Consider the following 25071-nt stretch of genomic DNA (forward strand, 5'->3'; position numbering starts at 1 on the left):
CCGGGCAGGTGAAGGGTGCGGAGGGCCACCCCTGCCCGCGTGAGAGAGAGGCGGCCCACCTGGGCACAGACTGGGGACAGTCTGTCGTTTGACCGGCCTGGCCTGGGGTCCTGCTCTCTGTGGTCACGTGGGTGCAGACCAACGTGCACCTGCCCCTGGGGCATGACTGCCTCTGTGATCTGGGCACAGCAGAGAGGATATCTAAACCCTCTGGCACCTGTCTGCAAGGTGACATGCCCAGCCTGGGTACCCGAGACCCACAGCACCCATCCAGGAACATGGTGGGCACGTCGAGCACTCTACAGTGACTCCAGCACCAGTGAGATGCGAGGAGCAGGGGCTGGGACAAGAGCTGAGGCATGGCACCAGGGGACATCACATCCTCAGAGGCAGGCACCAGGGAACGGGGTAGACCCTAGAGCATCTTTTGTCCTCTTTGTTACCAACACACAACTGTTCTAAATCAGCAGCCCTTCTCACCAGGAAAGATGAGACTCTTCTGTTCCCTGCCCCTCAACAGCCTCTTGCGCAAGGCACTGAGGAAGACCACAGCAGGGCAAAAGGCAAATGGCGGTCACCCCTTCCCTGCTCCCTGCCCCCACCCAAGAACCAGAGCCCACTCCAATTGCTGCCACAAAAGCAGACAGCAGACCAGCTCCTCTTAGGGGCCTTTGTCTCTCGTGGTTCCTTCTCAGTATAATCTCATTGTACATTTCTCGACAGCTGGCTGGATCTCATCTCGTTTTAACAGGGCTAGGAAATCGTATCAGCAGCAACAGAAAAGCTTAGAAAGTTAAAAGATAAGCTCTGTGAAGCCTTGACTAGCTGAAAAACTCAGTGTGCCAGGATGTTTAGTTACAGTAGATGGTGACACCTTTCTTGCTCGTTGGAAATCATGTGGGGTACTTGGAGATACTGTACCAGGCTCAGAATCTTTAAATAGGGCCTCTGAGAGCTGCTTCTGCTTGGGACCCGGGCTCCAAGCTCCATGGGAAGCAGTTGATGTGGCGATTACTGGTTCATTTGAACCTAAACTTATCATCGGTAATCCATATTTTTCATTCCCTCCTTCTAGGCTTTAGGTCACACTCCTAATTCAGGCTCAAGGCATTTTCCTTACCCTGTCTGCATCCTGCTAGGGGCCTTTTACCACTTCCAACTGGAATATTGTGCCCTGGTTATGTGCCAGGAGTTTAGAATTAGACCTCAGCTTAAGGGAGTTTAGAATTAGAATTAGACCTCAGCTTAAGTCTTGGCTTTCCTGCTTACTTTGTGCCCTTGGACAAATTATTGAACTTTTCTGAGTTTCAGTTTCCTCATCTGCATAGTGAAACTAATGATCGTATTCATCTCATGGGATTATGGCGTGATGTAAATGAAATATTGCAAGAAAAGTCTAGCTCAGTGCCTGCTACTATAGCAAGAAGTCAGTAAACGGTAGGGGTTATTATGAGAGGTTTGTTAACGGATGAATGAGAGGAGTAGCTTATTTATTTTTAGAGTTTCTGTCTTTTTTTTTTTTTTTTTTTTTTTTGAGACAGGGTCTCACTGTCACCCAAGCTGGAGTGCAGTGGCACCATCATGGCTCACTGCAGCCTTGAACTCCTGGGCTCAAGAGATTCTCCCACTTCAGTCTCCCAAGTAGTATAGGTACCTGCCACCACGCTCGGCTATTTTTTAAATTGTTATTATTTTTAGTAGAGATGGGGTCTTGCTATGTTGCCCAAGCTGGTCTTGAACACCAGAGCTTAAGTAATCCTCCCGCCTTGGCCTCCCAAATTCCTGGGATTACAGGCGTGAGCCACCACGCCTGGCCTATTATTTAGTCTTTAACAGGACAACCAGGAAGTGATGGTATAGTAGAAAGAACACTGGGCTTGGATTTAGGAGCTCGAGTTTGACTCTCAGGCTACCTCCTGGACCCCAGGTGACCCTAAGTGAGTCACAGAAACTTTCTGAATCCCCATTTCCCGTAATGTAAAAGTGTCTTAAGAATAAAGCCTACCCCATAAAGCTAATCAGTCAAGAAGGCTGAAGGAGCTAATGTATGTGACTGCACTGGGTACTGTACGAGGTGGGGCTCCTCATGAAGTTTAAGTGCGATTCAGCATCCAGCAGCAGATCGTGGTGTTTTTTTCAGGTCCGATGTTTATACAGTCTGTTGAGGGGAGAGCTTTAAGAAAAAGAACACAAGAATATCCTGTGTTTGTACATGTTACAGAACCACGCCACCATGTGAGCACACTGCTAGATGCCCTCTCAGGGCCTTGGAAGGGGTAAGGGAGAAGTGTAGTCTCTATCCATTTCATGGAGGATCTGCTCCTGGGGGGATCAGAATCCAAATGGCATAGGCCCCTCTGTCTGAGTTTGCTGGAAATGCTCCATACTCAAAGGGAGACAACCTTTCCACACTGCAAAATAACGATGGTGCTGGAGTCAAGCCTGGGAAAAGTTGAAGGTGCTATGATGATGATGAAGATAACAAATGACTACATGGCTGGATGTGGTTAGGATAAGCACACTGTGTTGCAGAGTCTCCTTTGCAGGTTGGGTTGTGGAGGGGAGGCCTGGGTTTCTTGAATGAGCTCCTTCTCCCCAGGCTGCTCTATCTCTCACCGAGGCCCACCCTGGCCAGCATTTCCCCAACTACCCACCCCTCAACCCCGGCTCTCCTTGGCCTTCTACTTCCTGGGCTGCCCTTGGGAATCATGGCTTCCCTGTGCTGTCTGCACTAGTTGCAGTGGGTTTGCCAGAGTCAGGTCTGTCTCCAGCTGCCTGGGAGGCAAAGCCACTGCAGAGTGTGCCTGACATTACCTCCCTTGTTGGGGACATCCTGTGGGCATGCATTTGGTTTACTTGACACGCGTCTGGCGAGATGCGGAGCTTGTCCAGGCAGAAATGTGAGAGCCCTGTGGGCCTGGAGCCCAGGAGTTGCACATAGTAGCTTTGTAGCTCCTACTTCCCTTAGGACTGGAGGGCCATCTTGTTGGACCTGTGGCAGGAGTCAACACGAGTTTGTTCTTTCTTTCTTTACACACACACACACACACACACACACAAAAAAAAAACAGATTCTAATCAGCAGAGCAGAATATTCAAAAGAATATCCCCTGATCTTTTAGAAGAGAGAAATAAATGAGTTCATAATGTGCTAAATAGGCCTGTGGTGTTGATGAAAATGCAGATTCTAGGACCTCATACTCAGACTTCATTGAATCAGAATCTCTGGGGAACGGGACCTGGAATCTGCATGCTTAACAGACACCTTGGGTTATACTTCTGCTTACCAAAATTAGAGACCTACAGTTCTTGACGCTTTCTTAAAAAGTGTTAAATACACATAACATAAAATTGACCATCCTGCTCATTTTTAAGTGCACAGATTGGTGGCATTACGCACATTCACAGTGTGGTGCAGCTACGCTGCCGAACTTTTCATCTGGCAAAACTGAAACTCTGTGCTCATAAAACAACCTTCCATTCCCCCTTTCCTCACCCCTGGCAACCACCATTCTGCTTTGTGTTTCTGCGAGTTTGACTACCCTAGGTATTCATAGAAGTGGATCATACAGTATTTGTCTTTTTGTGACTGGCTTATTTAGTTTAGCATACTGTCCTCAAGGTTCATCATGTTGTAGCACATTTCAGAATTTCCTTCCTTTTCAAGGCTGAATAATACTCCATTGAATATGTGTACCATATTTTGTTTATTCATCCATAGATGGATGCTTGAGTTGCTTCTATCTTTGGGCCATTGTGAATAATGTTGCTCTGAACATGGGTCTACAATTCTCTTTGAGACCTGATTTAAATTCTTTTGTGTAGATACCCAGAAGTGGAATTGCTGAATCATATGGTAATTCTATTTATAATTTTCTGAGGAACCACCACACTGTTTTCCATAAAATAGTGGCTGTACCATTTTACATTCGCACCAGCAGAGTGCCAAAGTTTCCAATGTCTTCACATGCTTGTGAACAGTTATTTTGTTGGTATGTTTGTTTGTTTTTGGTTGTAGCCATCGTAATGAGTATAAGGTGAGATGTGGTTTGGATTTGATTTCCCTAGTGGCAAGTGATATTGAACATCTTTCTGGGTGGTGGTTGGCTATTCGTATATTGTCTTTGGAAAGACTTGTTATTCAAGTCCTTTGCCCATTTTTAAATTAAGGAATTTGTTTTTGTTGTTGAGTTGTAGGAGTTCTTTATAGATTCACATATTAACTCCTCATCAGATATATGATTTGCAAATATTTCCTCCCATTCCATACGTTGCCTTTTCACTCTGTTGACTGCCTTTTGCTGCAAATTCTTGATGCTTTCTACACATTATAACTCTGTAGAAACAATATTATTTGCTATTCCGGTTTTGTAGGGATGGAAACTCAGGCCCAGTTTAGTTTAACTTGCCTAAGGTTATGCAGTAAGTCTCAGAGCTGGGATTCAAGCTCGGGTCCCTTGGACTCCAAAGGGGTGCACCCCTTCCATTCCTCTGCTCTGCCTGCCATTCCCCGCTTGGAGCTAATAGCATAAGGAGGCCCCATGGAGGTGTGAAGGAAGGGGCATTGGTTGGAGAAATGTTCAGTCGCAGGCGGGGAAGCATGAACGGAAGGCCTGGAAATCTCTTCCGTTAGACCACTGGGGTGCCCCTTCCTGTAGCTCAACATCATTGTTTAGATCTTAGAAACAGCAGAGAAGTGCAGACAGGTTTTTTAGTTCAGTTTGATTGTGTTTTGTTTATTTGTTTTCTTAAGCATTTTATAAGCTTGTTTCAGAGCCCATCTGCTCCTCGCAGCTCCCCGAGCAGTCCCTGTGTGTTCACACCACGGTGCCTTTGTTGAGGCTGTGTCTTCTGCTTGCAAGACTTTCACCACTCCACACACCCCCATCTTTCAGGGAGGTCAGTTCTTTGCTCACCTCTCCCTGCCTGACCAGGCAAAAGGAAGAGTCCCCTCCTTTGCAGTCCCTTTCTCTTGGGATATTTCCCACAGCCCGTGAGCTCCATGTCTTATTCATTGCTGTATCACCCAGCACTGTGGAGCTTCTCCTTGGCTGCGCACTCTCCAGTCTCAGTCCCAGCCTGAACCAATTAAATGAGAACCCGAGGATAGGGAATGGGAAAGCTGTGCTTCTACAAGCTCTCCAGGGCATTCTTCCTGCAGCCAGCCTAGACGCCCATTGGCCCCTGACAGGCCCACATCCAGCCTGGCTGCACTGAGTTAGATCTAAATCTGGAATCCCCTGGAAGTGCTGCAGTCCCTTCCCCCCTCCTCTGCAAGTGGCTAACCTCTGGGATCATGGTGTGTGTCCTGCATGGAGGTATCAGTGACCCCAGACCCCGGGCTTTCATTGGAAAGGGTCTGACAGTTCTGCTATTCCCCTGCCCCTTTATGTGCCCCTGCCCCTTTATGTACCCTCCTTAATCCAGTGAAACCTAGCAATTTTGAGAGGATAGGAATTTTGTTTGTTTATCCTTCCCCATTCATTCATAATCCATTTATTGAGCACCCACTGTGAGGCGGGCATTGTGGTGGACATAACACACCTTTGAGTAACTTATGGTCTGCTAGGGAAAGCGTGTTCTAGCCTTCTGAGAGGCAAGGCTGTGTGTATGTGTACGTGTGCATGAGTGCATGTATGCACATATGTGTGCTAAGACTAAGTGCTTGGATGATGTCAGGATTCTGAGTGGTGGCACCTGTCTGGCTGGGCAATTGGAGAAGGTTTGAAGGGAATGGAAGGTGCGACCCTGTTTGGTTTTTTTTGAGACAGACTCTCACTCTGTCACCCAGGCTGGAGTGCAGTGGCTCGATCTTGGCTCACTGCAACCTCTGCCTCCCAGGTTCAAGCAATTTTTCTGCCTCAGCCTCCCAAGTAGCTGGGACTACAGGTACGTGCCACCATGCCTGGCTAAGTTTTGTATTTTTAGTAAAGACAGGATTTCACCATACTGGCCAGGCTGGTCTCGAACTCCTGACCTTGTGATCCATCTACCTCAGACTCCCAAGGTGCTGGGAATACAGGCGTGAGCCACTGCATCTGGCCGTGACCCTGGTTTTATTTATTTACTTATTTATTTATTTTTTTTGAGATGGGGTCTGGCTCTGTTACCCAGGCTGGAGTGCAGTGGCACCATCTCAGCTCACTGCAACCTCCTCCTCCTGGGTTCAAGTGATGCTTGTGCCTCACCCTCTCTAGTAGCTGGGATTACAGGCACTCACAACCACACCCAGCTAATTTTTGTATTTTTAGTAGAGACGGGGTTTCACCATGTTGGCCAGGCTCAAACTCCTGACCTCGTGATCTGCCCATCTTGGCCTCTCAAAGTGCTGGGATTACAGGCGTGAGCCACCATGCCCATGCATGACCCTGGTTTTAAATGGTGGGGTGGGTGTCTGCAGGGGAGGAACCTGGTGCTCTTGGCTGAACTGTCAAGAGGAAGGAGGGGGAGACTGGAGGGCTGATTCTGAGGCTTTTCCCCATGGAAGATTACCTTTAGATTCATTTCATCCATTCATTCATTCTTTTCTCTGTGGAAGATTACCTTTAGGTTCATTTCATCCATCCATTCATTCATTCATTCATTCGTCAAATACCCGATGAGTACCTGCTCTCTTGTACTTAAATTTTGGACTGTAGACCAGCTGTTTTAGTGTCAGCTGGGAGCTTGTTAGAAATGCATGTTCTTAGACCAGCTCAGGCGTACTGAATCAGTATCTCAGGGGGTGGGGTTCAGGAATGTCTGCTTTTCACAACCTCTCCTGGTGATTTTTGCACATGCTAAAGTTGGATAACTCCCACTCCAGAATGTGGACTTTCCATCTCATTATTGTAGCCTCAGTGCTTAGCCAAAGTGGCTCCGTACTCATTTGTGGACTCACTGTTCACACGCCAGGCCCCCGTAGGGACCGGGAATGTGGGAGGATGCTTCAGGGGGAAGATGGCAAGGTCAGCCAAATTTGAAGTATTCCTGAGCCATGTGGGCAAAGACACCAGACAGACACCTCTGAGTCTAAGGAGAAAAGCCTGGCTTGGAGGTATTTTGGAAGTCATTAGCATATGGGTAGAATGACTAGATGACTAAATGTATGAAAAAAAAATTCTCAAGACCCATGTGAAAGTCCGAGAGGGGTGTGGTGGCCTGGCTGGCCTGAAGACAGGTATTCTGATGATTCTGGCCGGGGCCCCCATTTGCCTGGCACTGAGATGATATTAGTGTTTTTACTCTGTGAGCACTGTGCCCCTCAGGGCAAGCTGTGACTCCTATCACCAAACACTCAGGAACCATTGCTTTTGGGACCCTGGGGATGGTTTCATTTGTAGGCATCTGCCTTCTGTTAGGGTCCTTTTTTTTCCTTCTCTACAGGGGACAATATGACACTATCCAGCAAGACCTGATGGGAGTGGACACAGACTACCCTCATTTGCAGTAGTCATGGGCAAGCAGGTGGTACCCACAGTGTACCAGAGAATGCCCTACCCTCGAGTAATGTTCCCTGGTTTGCACAGAGTCAGGCCTGTAAGGGGCAGGGCTTTGGCCAGGACAGTGCTATAGAACTTGATCCTGGATTTATTTTTGGAAAGTGAATCCTGGAACCTACCATTGCACCTTAAGGGTTGCAGGAATCTGAACCCTAGTCCTGCCTCATGTGGTTTATGCAAAATCTATGTTTGGTAATCAAATGGTTAATAGAAATCTAAGCATAGGGCAGATTGAATAGACATGTGCATACACTGGATTCTTCTGTTGCAGGGAAGAGGAAGTGCTCACAATTGTTAGTTCCCTAGCTGGAAAATTATTTGCGATCTAGGAGAGCTTAGAAAAATATTTACCTTAGTTGCCCAACAACTTAGCAGTCCTTCTAGCAGCCAGTGACTTGTTACCACCTGACTATGTCCACCAGCATTTGTCAGAGTGATTTGACTCTGACTGGTCACCAGGTAATCTGTCTAAAGTTCAGAAGGTGTCAGGATGCCACCCTGAAGCTCCACAGTGACAGCCTCTCAAGTCTGTGCACTGTCCCCCACAGGTGACCTCAAAGCCAGCTGCCCATTTAACTGGGCACGGCATGGACACTGGCCCCAGCTCTCAGCCTTCTGAGGAGGTAGGTCTCTGCACCTTTCTGTAAGGAGGTGGTTGGGTTTGTGTGTGGTGTGCATTGGTGAGGCCTGGCCACAGGTTCCCTCCTTGGGGATAGGCAGTCCCTTGCCTGTCCTTCTGACCCTTGCTTGCAATTTGCCAGCAGAAAGGTGTCAGTAATCCTGGGGCACCAGAGGTGGGCATGGATTCTTACAGACCATTGCTGCCGCTGGGAAACAGGCAAAGACCCTCTCTATGAAGGCCAGAGCAGCAGCTTTTACTGGGGGACAACCCATTTCCAGCAGCCACCTGCTCTTGTGGCGTTTCCCATGGCGAATGAAATGTTTATTCTTTTCCCTTCCTCAGCCCTGGAAGCTGGTAGATGTGAGCAGGCAGTTTTTGTCTTTGGTGCCCTTGACTTTGGATTTCAAGCAAGCTGATCGCAAGTTTGCCCTTCTGTAGGGATGTAATTAAGCCACGGTTTTTGTCATTTCAATTACAGTAGCCCAATTTAGCCTGCCCCCCTTTAATACTTTGAAATTACTCTCCTCAAAAGTTGTATGCCAGTCATGCTTTCAGCCTTGACCAGCAGTGCTCGCTGGCGCCGCTTCTGAGCCGGCGTCACCACGGCAGGAGGCCGAGATGGCGGGAGGCTGGAACGTGGGCCCACTGCCCACAGCACCTCCTTTGAAGGCAGCGCCCCCTGCCCCCTGCAGTTGTTGCTCCCTGAAAGCACTTTAAACTCCTCGGCCCACACCCCGCCGCTGGAAGGGCCTCGGTGGAGAGAGGTCTGAGCTTTGTTAGTTGCGTTTTGATTTCAGTACAGGAGTTGATAAAACGAGATAAACCCCAGGCTCAGGAAGGCCGTGGAAATTAAACAGAGATGATATCAAAGTTCCCCTGAGTTTTCAACTGTGATACAGTAGCTCAGTTTTCTCCCAGACTGGGGCCGGGAGGCACGCCTTTGATTCCGAAACAATGTTCAGCATCAGTTAAGCCCAGCACTGCTGACTTTCAGGGATTAAGCACACTGTTGTAGTAATTCTTTGATCAGCTACAAGGGAGCAGTGTGCCGTCTGTATGAAGGGTCTTTATAGTTAAAGTTCATTTCTCCGTGAACCTGGGATGACAGTCTTGTGCTAGGTGCTGCAGTGCCGGGAGCTGGGGCCTCCCCAAGCGCTATCTGCAGCACTGCGGGCGGAAGCTGGAAGCAAGCTTGCTCCTGGCTTTGTTGTGTGGTTTATATGGTGCTCTTTGAGTATGGCATGGTGGAAAAAATCCTCTTGGCTTAGAAAACACTTCACCTTAACCCTCCCCAGCTTTCCCATTCCGTACACATGTGGGCACATGTGCATATGTGTATGTGTATGTGCACACACACACACACACACGCTACTCTCCTGCCTTGCAGAGGAAGCCTCTCAGGAGCAGACAACGCCTGAACCGAGGCTCTGCAGTCCCCAGCCTTGGAAATGACCTCGCAGAGGCTGTATGCCCGCTCAGGGGAGAGGTCAGAATGGAACCTTCTGGGACCTGATGACCTGCGAGGTGAAAGTAAGAGGACCTGCTCAAGGTTCAGTTTGAGTCCCTGGCATCCCAGCACCTTTATTCCTTACCCAGCATGTATTGAGAATAGACTTAGATTGGCCCAATCCTATAGTTCTGCAAAATCTCAACATTTGTCTTGTCATCCAAAACACTGGGTCAACTTTGGAGGTTCCCTATAGAGACCTTCCTTGCAGCCACAGCTGGGATGGCACAAGTTTTGCCATCTTGCTTCCCCCTCCTCCCGATTGGCCCTGCAACTTCCAGTTGGATATGGAGCCCCTGTGAGCTGTCGATCCTGCTCGCACCGTGCCATAGATCAACCTATTCCCTCCTGTGCGGTGCTCGGATCTCCCTCATTAGGCCTAAATTTACCTCCATCCTACACAAACATGGCCTTAGCTCATTTTTATTGTTGTAAATTATTTATGAGGGGAATGTTGAATCTTGAAACTGAGGTGTGAGGAAAATTAATCCCATGCTACTTTTATCCTTCTGTACTTTTTTCCCCCTTGCTTGACTTATTGAGCTGTGGCTAGAGAATGAAAAGCTTTGGCATTTTAAAATATAATTAGTGTTGAAACTGCTTTCTCAATTGGATGCCTTTCTGCCTAGTACAATGGAAAACAGACCAGACCCAGGGAGGAAGACCAGTCGTCCCACTCCTGGGAGGTGACCCAGTCACCCACCAGGTTTGATGTGAGCTTCAACTGGGAAGGAGCCTGAGAAAGCTTCTTGAGAGCTGCAAAGCACTGTCCAAATGCTACAGACCTGTCAGTGTGTTTTGTGGGCAGTTTGGACTTTGAGATACAGATGGATGCTGGATGAGGAGCTGTTGATACAACCTGGGGTTGTTGCAACCAGGCCTCAGGATTTGATGTGAGAGGGCCCGCATGAATGGCCTCCTGGAGTCCTCAGCCGCGGGGCCATCCTTCCTGGCTTGAGGCTCCGCGCGGCCTGGGAAACGTGGAGCACTAGTTAATAAATGGCCTTTTGTTAGGAAGGTCAATTGAAGTGCCGGTAGAGACGCCGTTAAGAGTAATTTGCAGTCAGAAAATATGTAATTCAGGGCAAGCGGCTTTGAGTGATGGCCCCTGCCATGGATATCTTGGGCGTTTCTCATTAAAAGCTGCCTTGGTTGGTGATGGCGCTTCCTCCATGAGTCGGCCGCAGCGCGCGCGGCCTGGAGCCATTTGTCCATATTTCACAAAGGCCGCCTTCGTCTGTCCGGGGCACAGCAGCTGGGGGCAAGGAAAGAGAACGGCGGGCGTTGGAGATGCTCTGCGAGCAGCTCTGCGGGGCCCTTTGGCAGGCCAGGCCCAGCTCCTTTGTCTGCCTCAGCCGGGGGCCGTCTGCAGCCATCTTTGAACCTTCTCCTCGGCCGCCGCAGGGCATTGTGGGAGCAGCATGGCTTCTTCCAAGGCCTGGTGACCCTCCCTCCTGCTGTTGAGAGCGGGCTCCAGGCAGAGGGCCATTGTCATCATTGTACCGGGAGGTACGATGTGACCAGGGGGTGTGGCAATGAATCCACCAGCAAATAAGATATTGCTTATTCATGCTTAACCCCACTTCCCTCTCTCTTCTCCTTTTTCTTTGTCCCTTTCTTTTCTCTCTATGATAGTAGAGTCCATACTATCTTAAAAAAAAAAAAAAAGAAAAAGAAAACTTACCTCACATGTTCTTTATTAAATTCACAGCGTGATATTTTAGCACTGGCAGAATTCGTACATTCTGTTAATGAGTTGTTAATTGCAAAGCATTCTTGGTAACCAACAGCAGGTACCAATATTTTGCAAACTGCAGCAATGTTATTTTCATGGTACCAATACTACGGGATTTTTCAAGTGCTGAGCCCTTTTGATCAGTGCCTGCTCTGGATCTCCAGGTGCAGATATTTAATTCTAAACCTTTACTGGGGACATGCCTGTGTATTCACTCAATAAATATTTACTTAATGCCTACTGTGTGCAGGAAGCACTAAGCCCTGTGTTTTATGCAGATAAACCTGCCTGGTAAATGAAACTTGAAAGTAGAAAATGATGCAGTGATGCAGTGTGATACCCCCTGCCCTGGCCGTTTAGAAGCTTATTTTCAGAAGAATTAGGTAAAGCATAACTTTGTTAAGCTTTTGTTGTAAACAGAAGAGGAGACTGCAGCTGTGCCAGGCACTTCCTAGCCTTGATCGAGGACTCAGCTCCATTGCACTGACAAGTCTGTTTCCAGAGCTTTTTGTGGGTTCCACAGACTTCATGGGAGACTTGCATACGGCATTTTGATTGTTCCTATTTAGGAGGCTGCAGTCATTTTTAATGGCCTCTGCCTTTTCTAATTCTAGGCTAGAAGCAAGAAGATTCTTCCTGCCTGCTTAGTGAGGTAGGGTGTTTGGTTTGTGTTAGAAGCAGTAACCAGCCTTGAGAGATCTGGCAGACCTACAGCCAGTGGCGTTTAATTGCTGCAGAAAGAGGTGGAATTTGACTTGCTCTTTTTCAGTGCTTGTCCTTTTAAAAGTACTTAGGTTCATTTACATATGGTGGTGTCTCTCTTATTTGCTTTCTGGTGCACTGCCACTCCAGCTGCCCAGACCCAGTGCTCTCTATATTCTACCTGTCTCCTCTGGTCACATCAAGAGGCAGTCAGCAGCAGAATAATAATTCCATTTTCCCTCCCTTTCTCTCAAAGTGCCCAGCAAGAATTATGATCATTGTTACTATTCGGCTTTGAGTAAGTGCCCACATGACCCGAGGGTAAAACACAACAAAGGGATCTGCCAGTCCCCTAGGGAGTGACGCCTATCACATTTCTGACCAGTTACCTGGACTTGTATGTCCCACACCCCACCAGCCTTATGTGCTTTTTTGAGCGCCTACTGTGTACCAGGGACCTCTCCAGACCTTTCATTTACATCTACTCTCTTTGACTCTCTTGGTGCTCACAGGAGCTCTGCGAGGGTCAGTATCATGACCTCGTTTTATAGCTGAGAAAATGAAGGGTCCATGAGGTTAAATTACTTACTCAAAGTCACCAGCTAGTCAGTCATGGAGCCGGGAGTCCAACACCATTCCTTCACCCAAGCCAAGAACACTTATTTCTATGTTTACAACATTCTTTGCTTCTTTGCAAAGCTCTGCCTGCTGAAGGCCTAACCTTGGCTGTGGGTTTGGAAGTCTAGGCCTCCGTAGGCGAGATTGCAAGGGAGAGAGAGGAAAGGTGTTGTTAGGCTTAGCCATGTCTGACGTGTCTTCAGAGCAGCTGCTGGTATCTGTTCAGAAATCAAGCAGCTGGATGGCGGAGTTAAGAATGACGTGCTCTTGGGTTTGAGTCAAACTTACCTCCTGAGAGTAGAGACAAGCTCTCGTGTTAGCTCAGTGTTCAAAGCTGGAGAAGAGTGGGGACCAGAGGTGATTTGAATTCTTGACCTAGGGAAAGGGTCACATAGGGTCAGGACTCATTCAACTAGTTCAGGTATGTGAACCTCAGGGTATTTGCCCCAAGATTCTGGTTCTGTCTGTTTGAGACTTTATATTATTCACATAAATGCTATGTTTGAATTTTATGCTTTCTTTTTCCTTTGCTGAACCAGGACCAGTCCACCATGCCTGAAGTCAAAGACCTCTCAGAAGCCTTGCCAGAAACGTCAATGGATCCCATCACAGGAGTCGGGGTGGTGGCTTCTCGGAACCGAGCCCCGACAGGCTATGACGTAGTAAGTCAAGATACTAGTTTGTACATTTTGCTCACTGATTCTACAAGTATTTATCTCCTGTGTCCAAGACCCTCTGACCCTTGCGTGTTAAGATGTGCTTCTTCCCTCTAGGAACTTAACCAAGGGAGGGTCTGGAGAGCATCCTGGTTTGGGAGTTAGAAGACCTGAGCCCATCTGGGCCATTTCCTGGCCTTGACCACCTCTATGATGGTCATTTTCACCTTCTGTAAAATTAAGGAGTTAGATTCATTGATTTTCAACTTCTGGTGGTGACATTTCATGAAAAGGATCCAGAGTCTATGAACGACTCCTGGTGGTTGTCATGTATTGTCGTGCATGTGTAAATATTGTAAAGGCATTGTCCTACATCTGTGTAGCCCTTTACAGCTTAAAATGTTTCCTACCTGTGAACTCATTTAACTCTCATGGGCTTTTGGAAGGCTGGGAGGGCAAGTAGCTGTATCGCCTCTTTGCTGATTAGGAGAACCCAAGCTCTGAGAAGTGAAGTAACAGAGTCCCAGTCTTTGGATATGGTGAATCATCAGGACCAGACTCCCTCCAAGTCCAGCGCTGTGGCTGACCATGCCACCACAATTTAGTGGAGAACTTTCCTTGCTTTAAAGCAGACATCTGTGCAGGCGTTCAGTAGTCCTGATGATTGGAACTGGTTATTTTGTTGTTTCCGTAGGTAAATTCTGCTTCAGTTGTAAAATTCTGATTACAAAGTACAGAGGAACATTACGGGGGTTTAATTAACATGGATATTATCCTGTGTTCTGAGATTCTAAGGTGGTCTTAGGTTTACTTTCCTCACTTTGTGACGTTTTGTGCTTATTCGCTGAAAATGGGCACCAAGAATACATAAGAGTGAAAGAACACGAATCTCATTAGCCAACACTGAAAACCTCCCACAGCAATTAGAATAGTGTCGGATGTCCTGCAGTGACGAGGATGCGATGCCTGGCCCAGCAGAAGATACCCCAAGGCAGCGTTTCGCAACTTCGGCACTGTTGACGTTTCGGGCAAGACAATCAGATAATTCTTTGTGCTATCCTGTGCTTCATAGGATGTTAAGCAGCATTCCTGGCCTCTCCTTAGTGAATACCAGTAGCACCTGTCCCTCCTCCCCTAGTGGTGACAACCCAGAATGTCTCCAGACATAGCCAGATGTCTCCAGGAGCAGGGGGTGGCTGGGCAGAATCAGCCCCCTTTGAGAACTGCAGTGGTCAAGGCAGATCTGTACTGGGTCAGCCAGTGCTGGGTCCTGGGTAAGGAAGAAGGAGCCTGTCCAAATGCTACACATCCCTTTTCCAACTGTTTGAAAGCTCATAAACATTTTAAAAGTGAAAAAGTGAAGGAATCTTTTTCTGACAAACATTTGAGTCTTTCCTGCCGCTTGACTTCAAAGCACGATTTGAATGTATAGCTTTCCATAAAATAGAATCATTAGGTATGGCTTTGTGCCACGAAACTCTGGGGGAAGCTAATAAAAATGTTCCTGATTTGAGAAGCCAAAGTGTCTTTTGATGAATTAGGGATGAAGCAGCAAGTCATGAATCAAGGCAGGGACTGGGAGTTCCCACTGTGGGAGAGGACGGGCTCAGGGGTCACTCTCCTAGGAGGGCTTACAGGGAGCTTGAGCCCAGGGCAGGGGTCTCCCCATCTTCCCATGCCCTCTTTTGTTGATCTGTATCTTTAGCATTCCGTTTGTACCTTTAGGGTCATCCTGCTTGCTTGGCTAGTGGGTGGCAGATGGCCTTTGATAGTTTGGTTTTCTGGAAGTCTTGGTAAGTCTGACAGGAGCAGAATCTATCCCTATCATTTTCTCCTAACATCGAGCTCAGGGCAGAAGAGCGCAGTGTCAAATGAGTAAAATTAATAAGCACATTTCATGATTGTGCTGTGCCGTGCATTTTAGTGGGAGGTGAGCAGGGCAAGGGGCTTGAGCTCATCCGCCCGGTAATTACCCAGCTCTGCACGGCCGAGGTAGAGACTGCTCCGGCTCCCTCTGAAAGCCCTAACAGGGAGAGAGGTGGGAGTCCCCTCTTGGTGCTGGCCTCTGGACTGTGTGCAGACAAGCGTCTCGTTCCCCAGAGGTCTGGCCCCAAGTTCAAGGAAGGCGGGGAGGGCATGGTGAGAAGAGAGACTTCTCATTCCTTTTATCTGGAGTTTCATATTAAGTCAACATCCAAACCAAAGTGCACGGCGCTCTGTGGTGGCTAGGCTGCAGAAATGCTCAGACAGAACTCCAGCAGATGAGGAAGCCCTGCTGCGGATTGGGCCGAGACCTCTCTCTGTCTGGTGTAGCTGCTGTAGGATTAATTTCTCCCTGCACACAGAGCCCGTTGAGTACTGCCACCACGCAGCCCTGCGAGTTAGGCACCAGATGGACTGGTGACCCTGAGTAGCACAACTGCTTTAAAATGAGCTTAGGTCCCATTGCTGCTCGAGGTAAAAGGTGCCAAATGTTCATTTATAAAAATTTAATTCAATAACTTCCCTTCTCTCTGGGTCAGGGGAGCCTTCTTAGGCTAGGGGGCTGGAGATTATATGCTAAACTTCTCAATTTATTGTTCCGATGTCTGCAGTCCTCTCTGAAAGAGCCTCCCTTTTCTGTTCTGCACCCACACTATCTGGGAGTGACTGGTGCTTCTCTCCCCTTGCAGTCAGAGTTGGGGTGAGGCTCGTGCGTCTTTGTGATGCCACGTGCCCGGAGTAGTGACTATATGTCATAGATGACTAGTGTTTGCCAAAGATAGTGCATGCGATTTTATCCTGTGTGGATGGTCAGTTTTCACAGAATTGTAATGCTATAAGAAGCACTTCCTGCTACAATTCCTGTGTGCGGAATGTAACCTTTGATTTACAAGCCACTCTGGGATGTTGCAGTGTCTGCAGGGCATCAAGCTGGACATTACTGAGAATCATTGTTGGGTGTGTTTCCAGCGATATACATTTTACCTTTCACCGACATTCCTTTGCCTTTCTAAGTAAATGCTTATGACCAGGCGTGGTAGCTCATGCCTGTAATCTCTGCACTTTGGGAGGCCAAGGTGGGCAGATCACTTGAGGTCAGGAGTTGAAGATCAGCCTGGCGAACATGGTGAAACCCCATCTCTACTAAAAATACAAAAAAATTAGCTGGGTGTGGTGGTACGTGCCTGTAATCCCAGCTACTCATGAGACTGAGGCAGGACAGTGGATTGAACCCAGAAGGCGGAGGTTGCAGTGAGCCAAGATTGAGCCACTTTGCTCCAGCCTGGGCAATAGAGTGAGACTCTGTCTCTGAATAAATAAATAAATGAATAAATAAATTCCTACAACTCAGACTGAAACTGCAACACTATATTTATGAGATGACTCTTTTTCCATAAAAAACATGTCTTCCTTTCCTTGAAAATGTACTTTTCTTGGTTAAAAAAAAAAAAAAAAAGTTAGCAACACAGAGAAAGTGAGACGAATCAAACACTCCAGAACATTTTAATTTTACATTGTTTATCTGTCCACCCCATTTTTTGAGTACCTACTATGTGCCAGCTAGGAGCTGGGGAAACAGCGATGAGCAAAACACACACAGCTCTGCCTTCATGAAGCACACAGTCTGGAGAGGAAGACAGGCAATGATGGTTGCAAATAAATAAAAGATGAAACTGGGGGTAAGTGCTTTGAAGGAAAATCTTATAGATGATTTATCTTTCAGATCTAGCTTTCCAGATAATTCTGACAGCATGAACCCCTTGCATCCTACTTCTAAAAATCACGGATCATTCCTTTCTTTCCATACCTGGAAGCCTGCTAGGTGTTGGAGCCTTTCCCAGGAGACCACCTCGAAGGTGCTCACCATTCTTCAGTGCCAGCTTTCTCACCTGCCACCACATGGCTCCTTTTTTGTTGGTGACATCTGTGAGGTTGTCCCATGGCTGAGTTCAGCTCCCTGCCCACCTGGCAGCTGCTGCTCTGGCCTTTCTGGCCTGTGCAGGGGTTGGACGCCGCTCTCCCTGCGTCTCCCCCTCCTCTGTGACCCTCCATGGTGTCTTAGTCCATTTGTGCTGCTATAACACAATCCCTAAGACTGAGTAGTTTATAAAGAGCAGGATTTATTTCTTACAGGTCTGGAGGCTGGGAAATCTAAGGTGAAGGGCCTGCATCTGGCAAGGGCCTCAATGCTGCATCATCCCATGGTGGAAGGTGGAGGGACAAGAAAGGGAGAGTGAGCAGGAGGGGACCACACACATCCTTTAATCAGGAACCCACTCCAGGGATAAGGCTGTTGAGGACAGAACCCTCAGGACCTAATCACTTCTTACAGGTCCCGTCTCTCAACACTGTTGCATGGGGGATAAAGTCTCTAGCACGTGAACACTACGGGCACATTGAAAGCGCAGCACATGACTTCCCATAGAACAGCTGAGACCAAACTTACTTTTAATGAGAACTTTCTGGGACTTTGGGGGATAATGGGAGTGAGATATTAAAACTCAGAGGATCTTGACAGCTGTGGTGGGGGTCCAGGTCCATGCTCAGACCTCTTCCTAGCCAGCCCTCTGTCTTGCTGTTGGCTGACTTCATCTTGCCTACCTCAGAAAAGCGTTGTGAGCTGCCAGGCTAAACTGCGTCCTGGTCTCAGAGAGACTAGGAGATATTTTATTCTTTTTCCTCACGCCAATTTAAGACCTCCTCCATTCTCTTCTTGAGAAATCCCACCCAACACACGGGAGTCTTTCTGGCAAAGTAACCCTGAAGTGACAGATCAACCTCAGGCTCTGTGACTCTTTTGGAAAGTCCAGGTAAGGGATTCCCAAGCTTTAGTGGGCCTCAGTCCCCAGGAGGGCCCCGTATCAGAGTTCCTGCCTGAAGATGCTTTCCACCCTCGGGCATATCTAGAAGAGCAAAGGCCTGATGATAATAAGCATAGGTTTCAGTGGCAGGGAAGGAGCCACTCCCCAGGAGGTCTCTCTGATAACCACATATAGGATAAAAATCCAAATTATTTGATTTGGCTTTCATGATTTCAGTGTATCTTACAGTTTCACTTCCTTCTATTCATCCTTTCTCCAGCCCCATTGAACGGCTCACATTCTCACATCCAGAATAAGCAGGAACTTTGTACCATTGTACCTTTAAACCCTCTTTTTTCATATTTCTGAAATGCCTATACCCAGTGCCCCAACTTTTAAGTAAAATTTTTCTCATCCTTAAAACCCAGGTTACATAGCCCCTTAGTGAAACTTTTTCTGACCGTTATTCATTTATTTGCTCATTGGTTTCACAAATGTTTATTGGCCACTTAGCTATTGTCCAAGGCACTGGAAATCCAGTATCCTGAGAAGGCCAGGCTCCATCAAGTGAGAGGTGAGAGATGAGGACGGGCAGGGGGGTGAGACCAGATCATAGCCGCTAAGGAGTTTGCTATTATTCTGAGGATGGTAGGAGTGATTGGGAGATTTTAAGAAAAAAGAGGCTCTTAGCCAGATTTGTGTTTTCCCAAGTTCACTTGGTTGGTACGGAAAACAGTTCGGGGGAGGATAAGCAGTGAGGCAGGTGGGCGTGTGTGGAGGCTGTGAATTTGTGCAGAGTGAGAGCTAGAGCCTGTGCCAGGCTATTGACAGTGGACATGTGAAGCAGTACATGGATCCTGGGGCTGTGGGAACTTGGGACATGGGAACCCAAATACGTATATTCTTTGATGGCAAGAATGGGTTGAATGTTGGGAGTCGGGGGAGTGGGGAGGAAAGGGAAGGATGAGAGTGCCACAGCGTGTCTTGTTGGCCAGGGGTAGATGCTGGTGTTCTCTGCTGGGACAGGAACAGAGACAGCCAGGTCGGGTGGAGGCAGGAGGGAGACTCTTGGGTCAGTTTTGAACACCTTGAGTTTGAGCTGCTTATATGACTCTAGCGGAGCCCTAGGACCGAAGGTCTGGAGAGGGGTCTGGGCACCATCTTCATATAGCAAGGACCGTGGGCATAACTGGGCTTGTCTGGGGAGGGTTGTGGGACTAGAAGAGAGGTTGTGCCATTTCAGACTCCACTGCCGTGGAGGGTCACTGATTAAGGATGGGCAGAGGAGGAGGCACTCAAAAGGGGACTAAGCCTGAGCATCCAGAGAGGTGGGTGGAAAATTAAAGAAAACTAAGGGGAAAAGTGTATTTCTATAAGAAGGTGTGGTGAGTAATGTTCAAAGTTGCCAAAGTGAAAGGAGCCTGAAGGGTGTCCATTGGGTTTAATGCAAGGAGATGGTTGTGAACTTGGTGGCAAGCTCAGAAGCAAGGATAGAGTGAACCTGCAAGGTAAGTAGGAGGTGGTAACAAGAGGTTGAGAGTGCAGATGACGTTTGAAGAGGAGAGGCCAGGGCGTAGTGGGAGCTAGAGGATGCTATGACCCCAGGAGCCTTTTCTCCCTTTGTTAAAGGTAGGAAAGTGTTCAGTGTGTCTAGTTGCTGATGAGAAGGAACCAACAGAAAGGGAGGGGTGTAGATATAGGAGAGAGGGACTGGCTGATGAAGCAGGGCCCATGAGGGGGCAGAGGAGTTGGGATCCAGAGCCCAGTCAGAGAGGGGCACCGGGTCATGTTTCTTTAGCCTTTGCCCCGTCCTGCCCCTGCGCGCTGGGAAGCCAGCCTTGGGCTCGGCCTGTGCGGGCAGCACATGGGCCAGCTGCCCTGAAAGTCTCCACTTCCCCTTTTTTGCTGCTCCCCCCTCCCCCTATGTCTCTTTCTCTCAACACTATTTCTGAAACTAATTAGACAAAAGAACCTTTTGTAAAAAACAACTGGACCTTTATAATTTATATATGCCCAAAATGTAATAGGAATTTTCTGAATAATTGGAGTTTCAAATGCTCGAACGCAAATATGAGGGACTATGGGGATCCTAGGAGAAGTCAGCTTCTCTCTGGGCCAGTGGGCTGGGTTTAGGGAACATAGGGAGGGATAAGTTTAAAATCCCAAACCTCCAAACGAGGTCCTATTCTTTTACTTACTAAAGTAAGAGAAGGAAAAAGAATCTCAATGGTGATACAAGTTCAAACAAGCTTGCATTTTTATATAGTGCTCAAGGAATTTTTAAAAATCACGTTATGAAAAGCATGTGAAGATGGCAACTATATCTTGTTAAAAACATATGGCAGATATCAAGTGAAAATGTGGGACATTGGCATATCCCGTCTGAGCACAGCTGTCACATGGATTTTCAGAAAGCCGAAGCTGTGGTGGGGGGCTTTTCGGGGGGCAGGAAAATTGCCCTCTTTCCCCATGGGCTGGAGGACAGCGGCAGCCCAAAGCCTCAGGCACTTGCCCCTCCTGGAACTCTGCCTCCATGAAGCGAATGAGGAAACAAGGGCGGCGGCAGCTTGTTCCGGCTGTCCTGGCTTCCTGAACACAGAGCTTTGCTATCGGGGGGCTACTAACTGCAGAAATAACCACAGACTTTGAGTCCTGCCACACAGATTGGTTTATTTTCAGAACCAGAGCTTGTTTTGATAAAAGGCACCAGGTGTTCCTCCTCTTTGTTTTGTTAGAAAATACATTAAGCTGAGATTTACTGAAAATGCGGAAAGTGGTTTTGTAACTAGCCCTGGGCCTTTGTTCCCTGTGGCCTGGATTAGCAAACCTCTTTTAAGGTCCTTCCCTCCACATTCCCCTTTGTCCTGCCACACCCTGGCCCCAAGGGAGCAGAGCTGCGGTCTGAGAGGATGCACGTGGCACACTTAGCACAGTGCTGGCATCCAGGAGGTGTGCAGGAGGCAAACATCAGCTGTCGTTAGGTGATCCCATTAGAAATAGTGGCCTAAAGCACCTGGTTGCAGAGGAGCTGGTCTTTTCTTCTTCTAGGCTTCCCTTCCCTGCCAACCGTGAATTTTTTGTTTTGACCCAAAGTTCCCACTAATGACTTGTTCCGTAGTTGGTTCATTTGGAAAGTGGTAGGGAACAGGCAGTGTTCTGGTACTTCCTTCTGTTCGCAAAAACTTCCTAATTCCCTGTTTAAAAAGCCTTCTAACAATGAAACGCCAATTAATTGGATTGATGAAAAAAGATGAGATGCTTGCTTTAATTTTTCTTTCATTTTTTAATTTTTCAGCTAAACTTTTTATTTTGAGAGAATGGTAGACTCACATGCGGGTGTAAGAAGTACTACAGAGAGATCCTGTTTATCCCGAGTGGTAACATCTTGCAGACTAGTACAATGCCACAACCACGATACTAACATTAATACAGTCAAGATACAGAACATTTGTTTTAAAATGTACCCAGGTTTTTGTTTTTATTCAGATATGATGTGGCCAATAAATTAGGAGAGGATTGCCACTGGAAAGATTATTACTCACAGTTCCCAAGAGGAGCAGACAGGCCACACCCTGCAGGGCCACCTGGGAAAGTGCAGGTGGGGAAGTGCAGGTGGGGAAGTGCAGGGTGGGTCAGGAAGCACAGGGAGCCAGGGAGAAATGAGCCAGGAAGGGCAGTTTCAAGCAGGGTGAGAACACTTAGAACTGATTAAGTTTGAATAATTTTGGCAGGTTCTGGGGTACATGGGTGAGTCCCTCTATGTCAGGTACCTGACCCTGGGGAATCGTGTCCTGGACTGCAAGAGCCCATGAAAGCAGGCAGATGGAGATAAGAACTCAGCATTGGTTGCTCTGCATATCCAAGGTGTGCACACGAGCAAGTCATTCACCTGGGAGGGGCAGTCCCTCCCTGCTTCTGTAAGGCCTCAGGATATCAAAGCATCATAAAATATAGAAAAAACCTGCCATAATACAATTTCTATCACCATAAGGATCTTCCATGTTGTCCTTTTATAGCTACACTCACTTCCCTTCTACTACCACCTTCTTCTTCATCCTTGATAGCCACTAATCTGTTCTCCATTTCTATAATTCTGACATTTCAAGAATCTTATATAAATGGAATTATATAGTATGTCACCTTTTGGAATTGGCTTAAAAAAAACTCAGCATAATTCTCCTGAGATGCATGCAGAGAGTCTATTGTGTGGGTTAATAGTTTATTTCTTTTTACTGATAAATAGTATTCCATGGTATGGATATCCCACAATTTGTTTGATCATTTACCCATTGAAGGACATCTTGGTTGTTTTCATTCTGGAGCTATTATGAATAAAGTTGCTGTACTCACATGAAGGTTTTTGTGTGGCTGTGTTTTTACTCCTCTGGGATAAATATCCAGGAATGCCTTTGCTAGGTCATGTGGTAGTTGCACATTTAGTTTTTAAACAAAATGTTAAACTACTTTTTGGGATAGCTGTAATGAATGTATGAGGATCCAGTTTCTCTCTATCTTTTCCAGCATTTGTTATTGTCAATATTTTTTTTGTTTTAGTCGTTCTGACAGGAAGTGTAGTGATAATTCATTTGGTTTCACATTGAATCTCCCTAGTGGTTAATGAATGATGTTGAACATCTTTTCATGTGCTTATTTGCCATCTGTATGTCTTCGATGAAAATTTCTTCATGCCTTTTATTCATCTTCTAATTGGATTGTTTGGTTTTTTGCTGTTGAGTTTTAAGAGTTCTTTGTGTATTCTAGCTATGAGTCCTTTGTTGGATATGTGGTTTCCAAATATTTTCTCCTAGTCTTTACTTGCCTTTTCATCTTAACAGGGCCTTTCACAGAGCAAATGTTTTTAATTTTGATGAAGTCCAATTTATTGCTTTTTCTGTCTATGAATCACGTTTTGGTGTCAAGTCTAAGAACTCTCTGCCTAGCTCTAGATCCTGAAGATATCTCCTGTTTTCTCCTACAACTTTTATAGTTTTACATTAACACTTAAGTCTGTGATACATTTTTTTTCCTTAATTTTTGTATAAGACGTGAACTGAGTTCAAAGTTCCTTCTCCCCTCTTTGAAAGAGTAATTGCTCTAGCATTATTTGTTGAAAAGGCAACCATTCTTTTTGAACTGCTTTTGAACCTTTCTCAAAAATCAGCTGAGCTTATTATGTGGTTTTCTACTTTCATTCTATGTGTCCATCCTCTGCCAATACCACTCAATAGTGATTACTGCAGCTGTATGGTAAGTCTTGAAATTGGATACTGTATTAGTCCATTTTCTTTTGTTTATAACAGAATATGTGAAACTGGATAATTTATAAATAAATGAAATTTATGTCTTACAGTTCTGGAGGCTGGGAAGTCCAAGTTCAAGAGGCACATCTGGTGAGGGCCTTCTTGCTTGGTGAAGATTCAGCAGAGTCCCAAGACAGTGCAGGTCATCTCATGGCGAGGAGGCTGAGGGTACTAACATGCTAGCTCAGATCCCATCCTCTTTTTATAAAGCCACCAGTTCCACTCCCATGATAAGCAATCAATCTATTAATCTGATGAATGAGCCCTCATGATCCAATCACCTCTTAAAGGCCCCCCTTTTCAATACTGCTACAATGGGGATTAAGTATCAGCAGGATTTTTTGAGGGTACATTCAAACCATAGCAGGTAGAATGATTCCTTCTACTTTATTCTCCTTTTCCAAAATGATTTTAGCTATTCCAGTTATTTGTCCATATAAATCTTAAAATAATCTTGCCTATATCTACAAAAAACTTATTGGGGTTTTAATGGGAATTAATGTTAAATCTGCATATCAATTTGAGGAGAATTCACATCCCCACTATGTTGAGTATTCCAATTCATGAACATAATATGTCTCTTCATTTATTAGTTCTTCTTTCATTTCTTTCACCAGCATTTTGTAGTTTTCAGCAAACAAGCTCTATAATGTTTTGGTAGATTTAAGCCTAAATACTTATTTTTAGATTTTGAGCAATTATAAATGGAATTGTACTTTTAATTTTGATGTTCACATGTTCATTGCTGTTACATAGAAATTCAGTTAATTTTTATAGGTTTATCTTACATCCTGTGACCTTGCTGCACTCATTATTAGTTCTAGGTTTTTGGTTTTGTTTTTTCTAAGATTCCTTGTGATTTTCCACCTGGGCAACAATCTCATCCTTTTTTCTTTCACATCTGTATGCCTTTTATTTTTTTTTTCTTGCCTTATTGCAAAGGGTAGAACATCTAGCACTATGTTACCTGTGAGAGAGTAAGTAGACCTTCTTGCCTTATTGCTGATCATAGGTGGAAAACATTCAGTCTTTCACTTTTTTTTTTTTTTTTTTTTTTTTTTTTGAGACTGAGTCTTGCTCTGCTGCCTAAACTGGAGTGCAGTGGTGTGATCTCAGCTCCCTGCAACCTTCACTTTCTGGGTTCAAGCAGTTCTGCCTCAGCCTCCAAAGTAGCTGGGATTACAGGCATGTGCCACCATGCCCAGCTAATTTTTGCATTTTTAGTGGGGATGGGGTTTCACCATGTTGGCCAGGCTGTTCTGAAAGTCCTGACCTTGTGATCCACCTGCCTCGGCCTCCCAAAGCACTGGGATTACAGGCTTGAGCCACTGTGCCTGGTCCCAGTCTTTCACTCTTAAGTATAGTATTAGCTGAAGGTTTTTTGGTAGGTGCTCTTTATCAAGTTGAGGGAGTTCCTTTCCATTCCTGTTTTTCTGAGGGTTTTTATCATGAATAGGTGTTGAATTTTGTCAGATGCCTTTCCTGCATCAATTGATATGATCGTGTGATTTTTTTTTTTCCTTTAGCTTGTTAACATGGTGGATTAAATTGGTTGGTTTTTGAATATTAAACCAGCTTTGCATCTGTGGAATAAATTTCACTTGGTGATGGTATATAATTGTTTTTATTTATTGCTGAATTCTCTTTGATAATAGATTGTTAAGAA

The 25071-nt window shown here is 46.3% G+C and overlaps 1 protein-coding gene across 2 annotated transcripts in view; it reads left to right on the forward strand.

Annotated features, from left to right (window-relative positions):
• The window catches only part of LOC105545674 (multivesicular body subunit 12B), a 71975-nt gene that overhangs the window by 1108 nt on the left and 45796 nt on the right, over positions 1-25071 (forward strand). The window contains exons 1-2 of one of the 2 annotated variants that reach the window (XM_011988693.1): positions 7902-8104; positions 13205-13327. In XM_011988693.1, coding sequence (XP_011844083.1) covers positions 8069-8104; positions 13205-13327 — 159 coding nt within the window. In that variant the 5' untranslated portion in view covers positions 7902-8068. Of the gene's footprint in view, positions 1-7901; positions 8105-13204; positions 13328-25071 lie in introns of those variants that run through there. The other variant, XM_011988694.1, reaches the window with a different exon arrangement.

This window comes from Mandrillus leucophaeus, unplaced genomic scaffold, assembly GCF_000951045.1.
Source record: "Mandrillus leucophaeus isolate KB7577 unplaced genomic scaffold, Mleu.le_1.0 Scaffold335, whole genome shotgun sequence".
NCBI classification, from domain to species: domain Eukaryota; kingdom Metazoa; phylum Chordata; class Mammalia; order Primates; family Cercopithecidae; genus Mandrillus; species Mandrillus leucophaeus.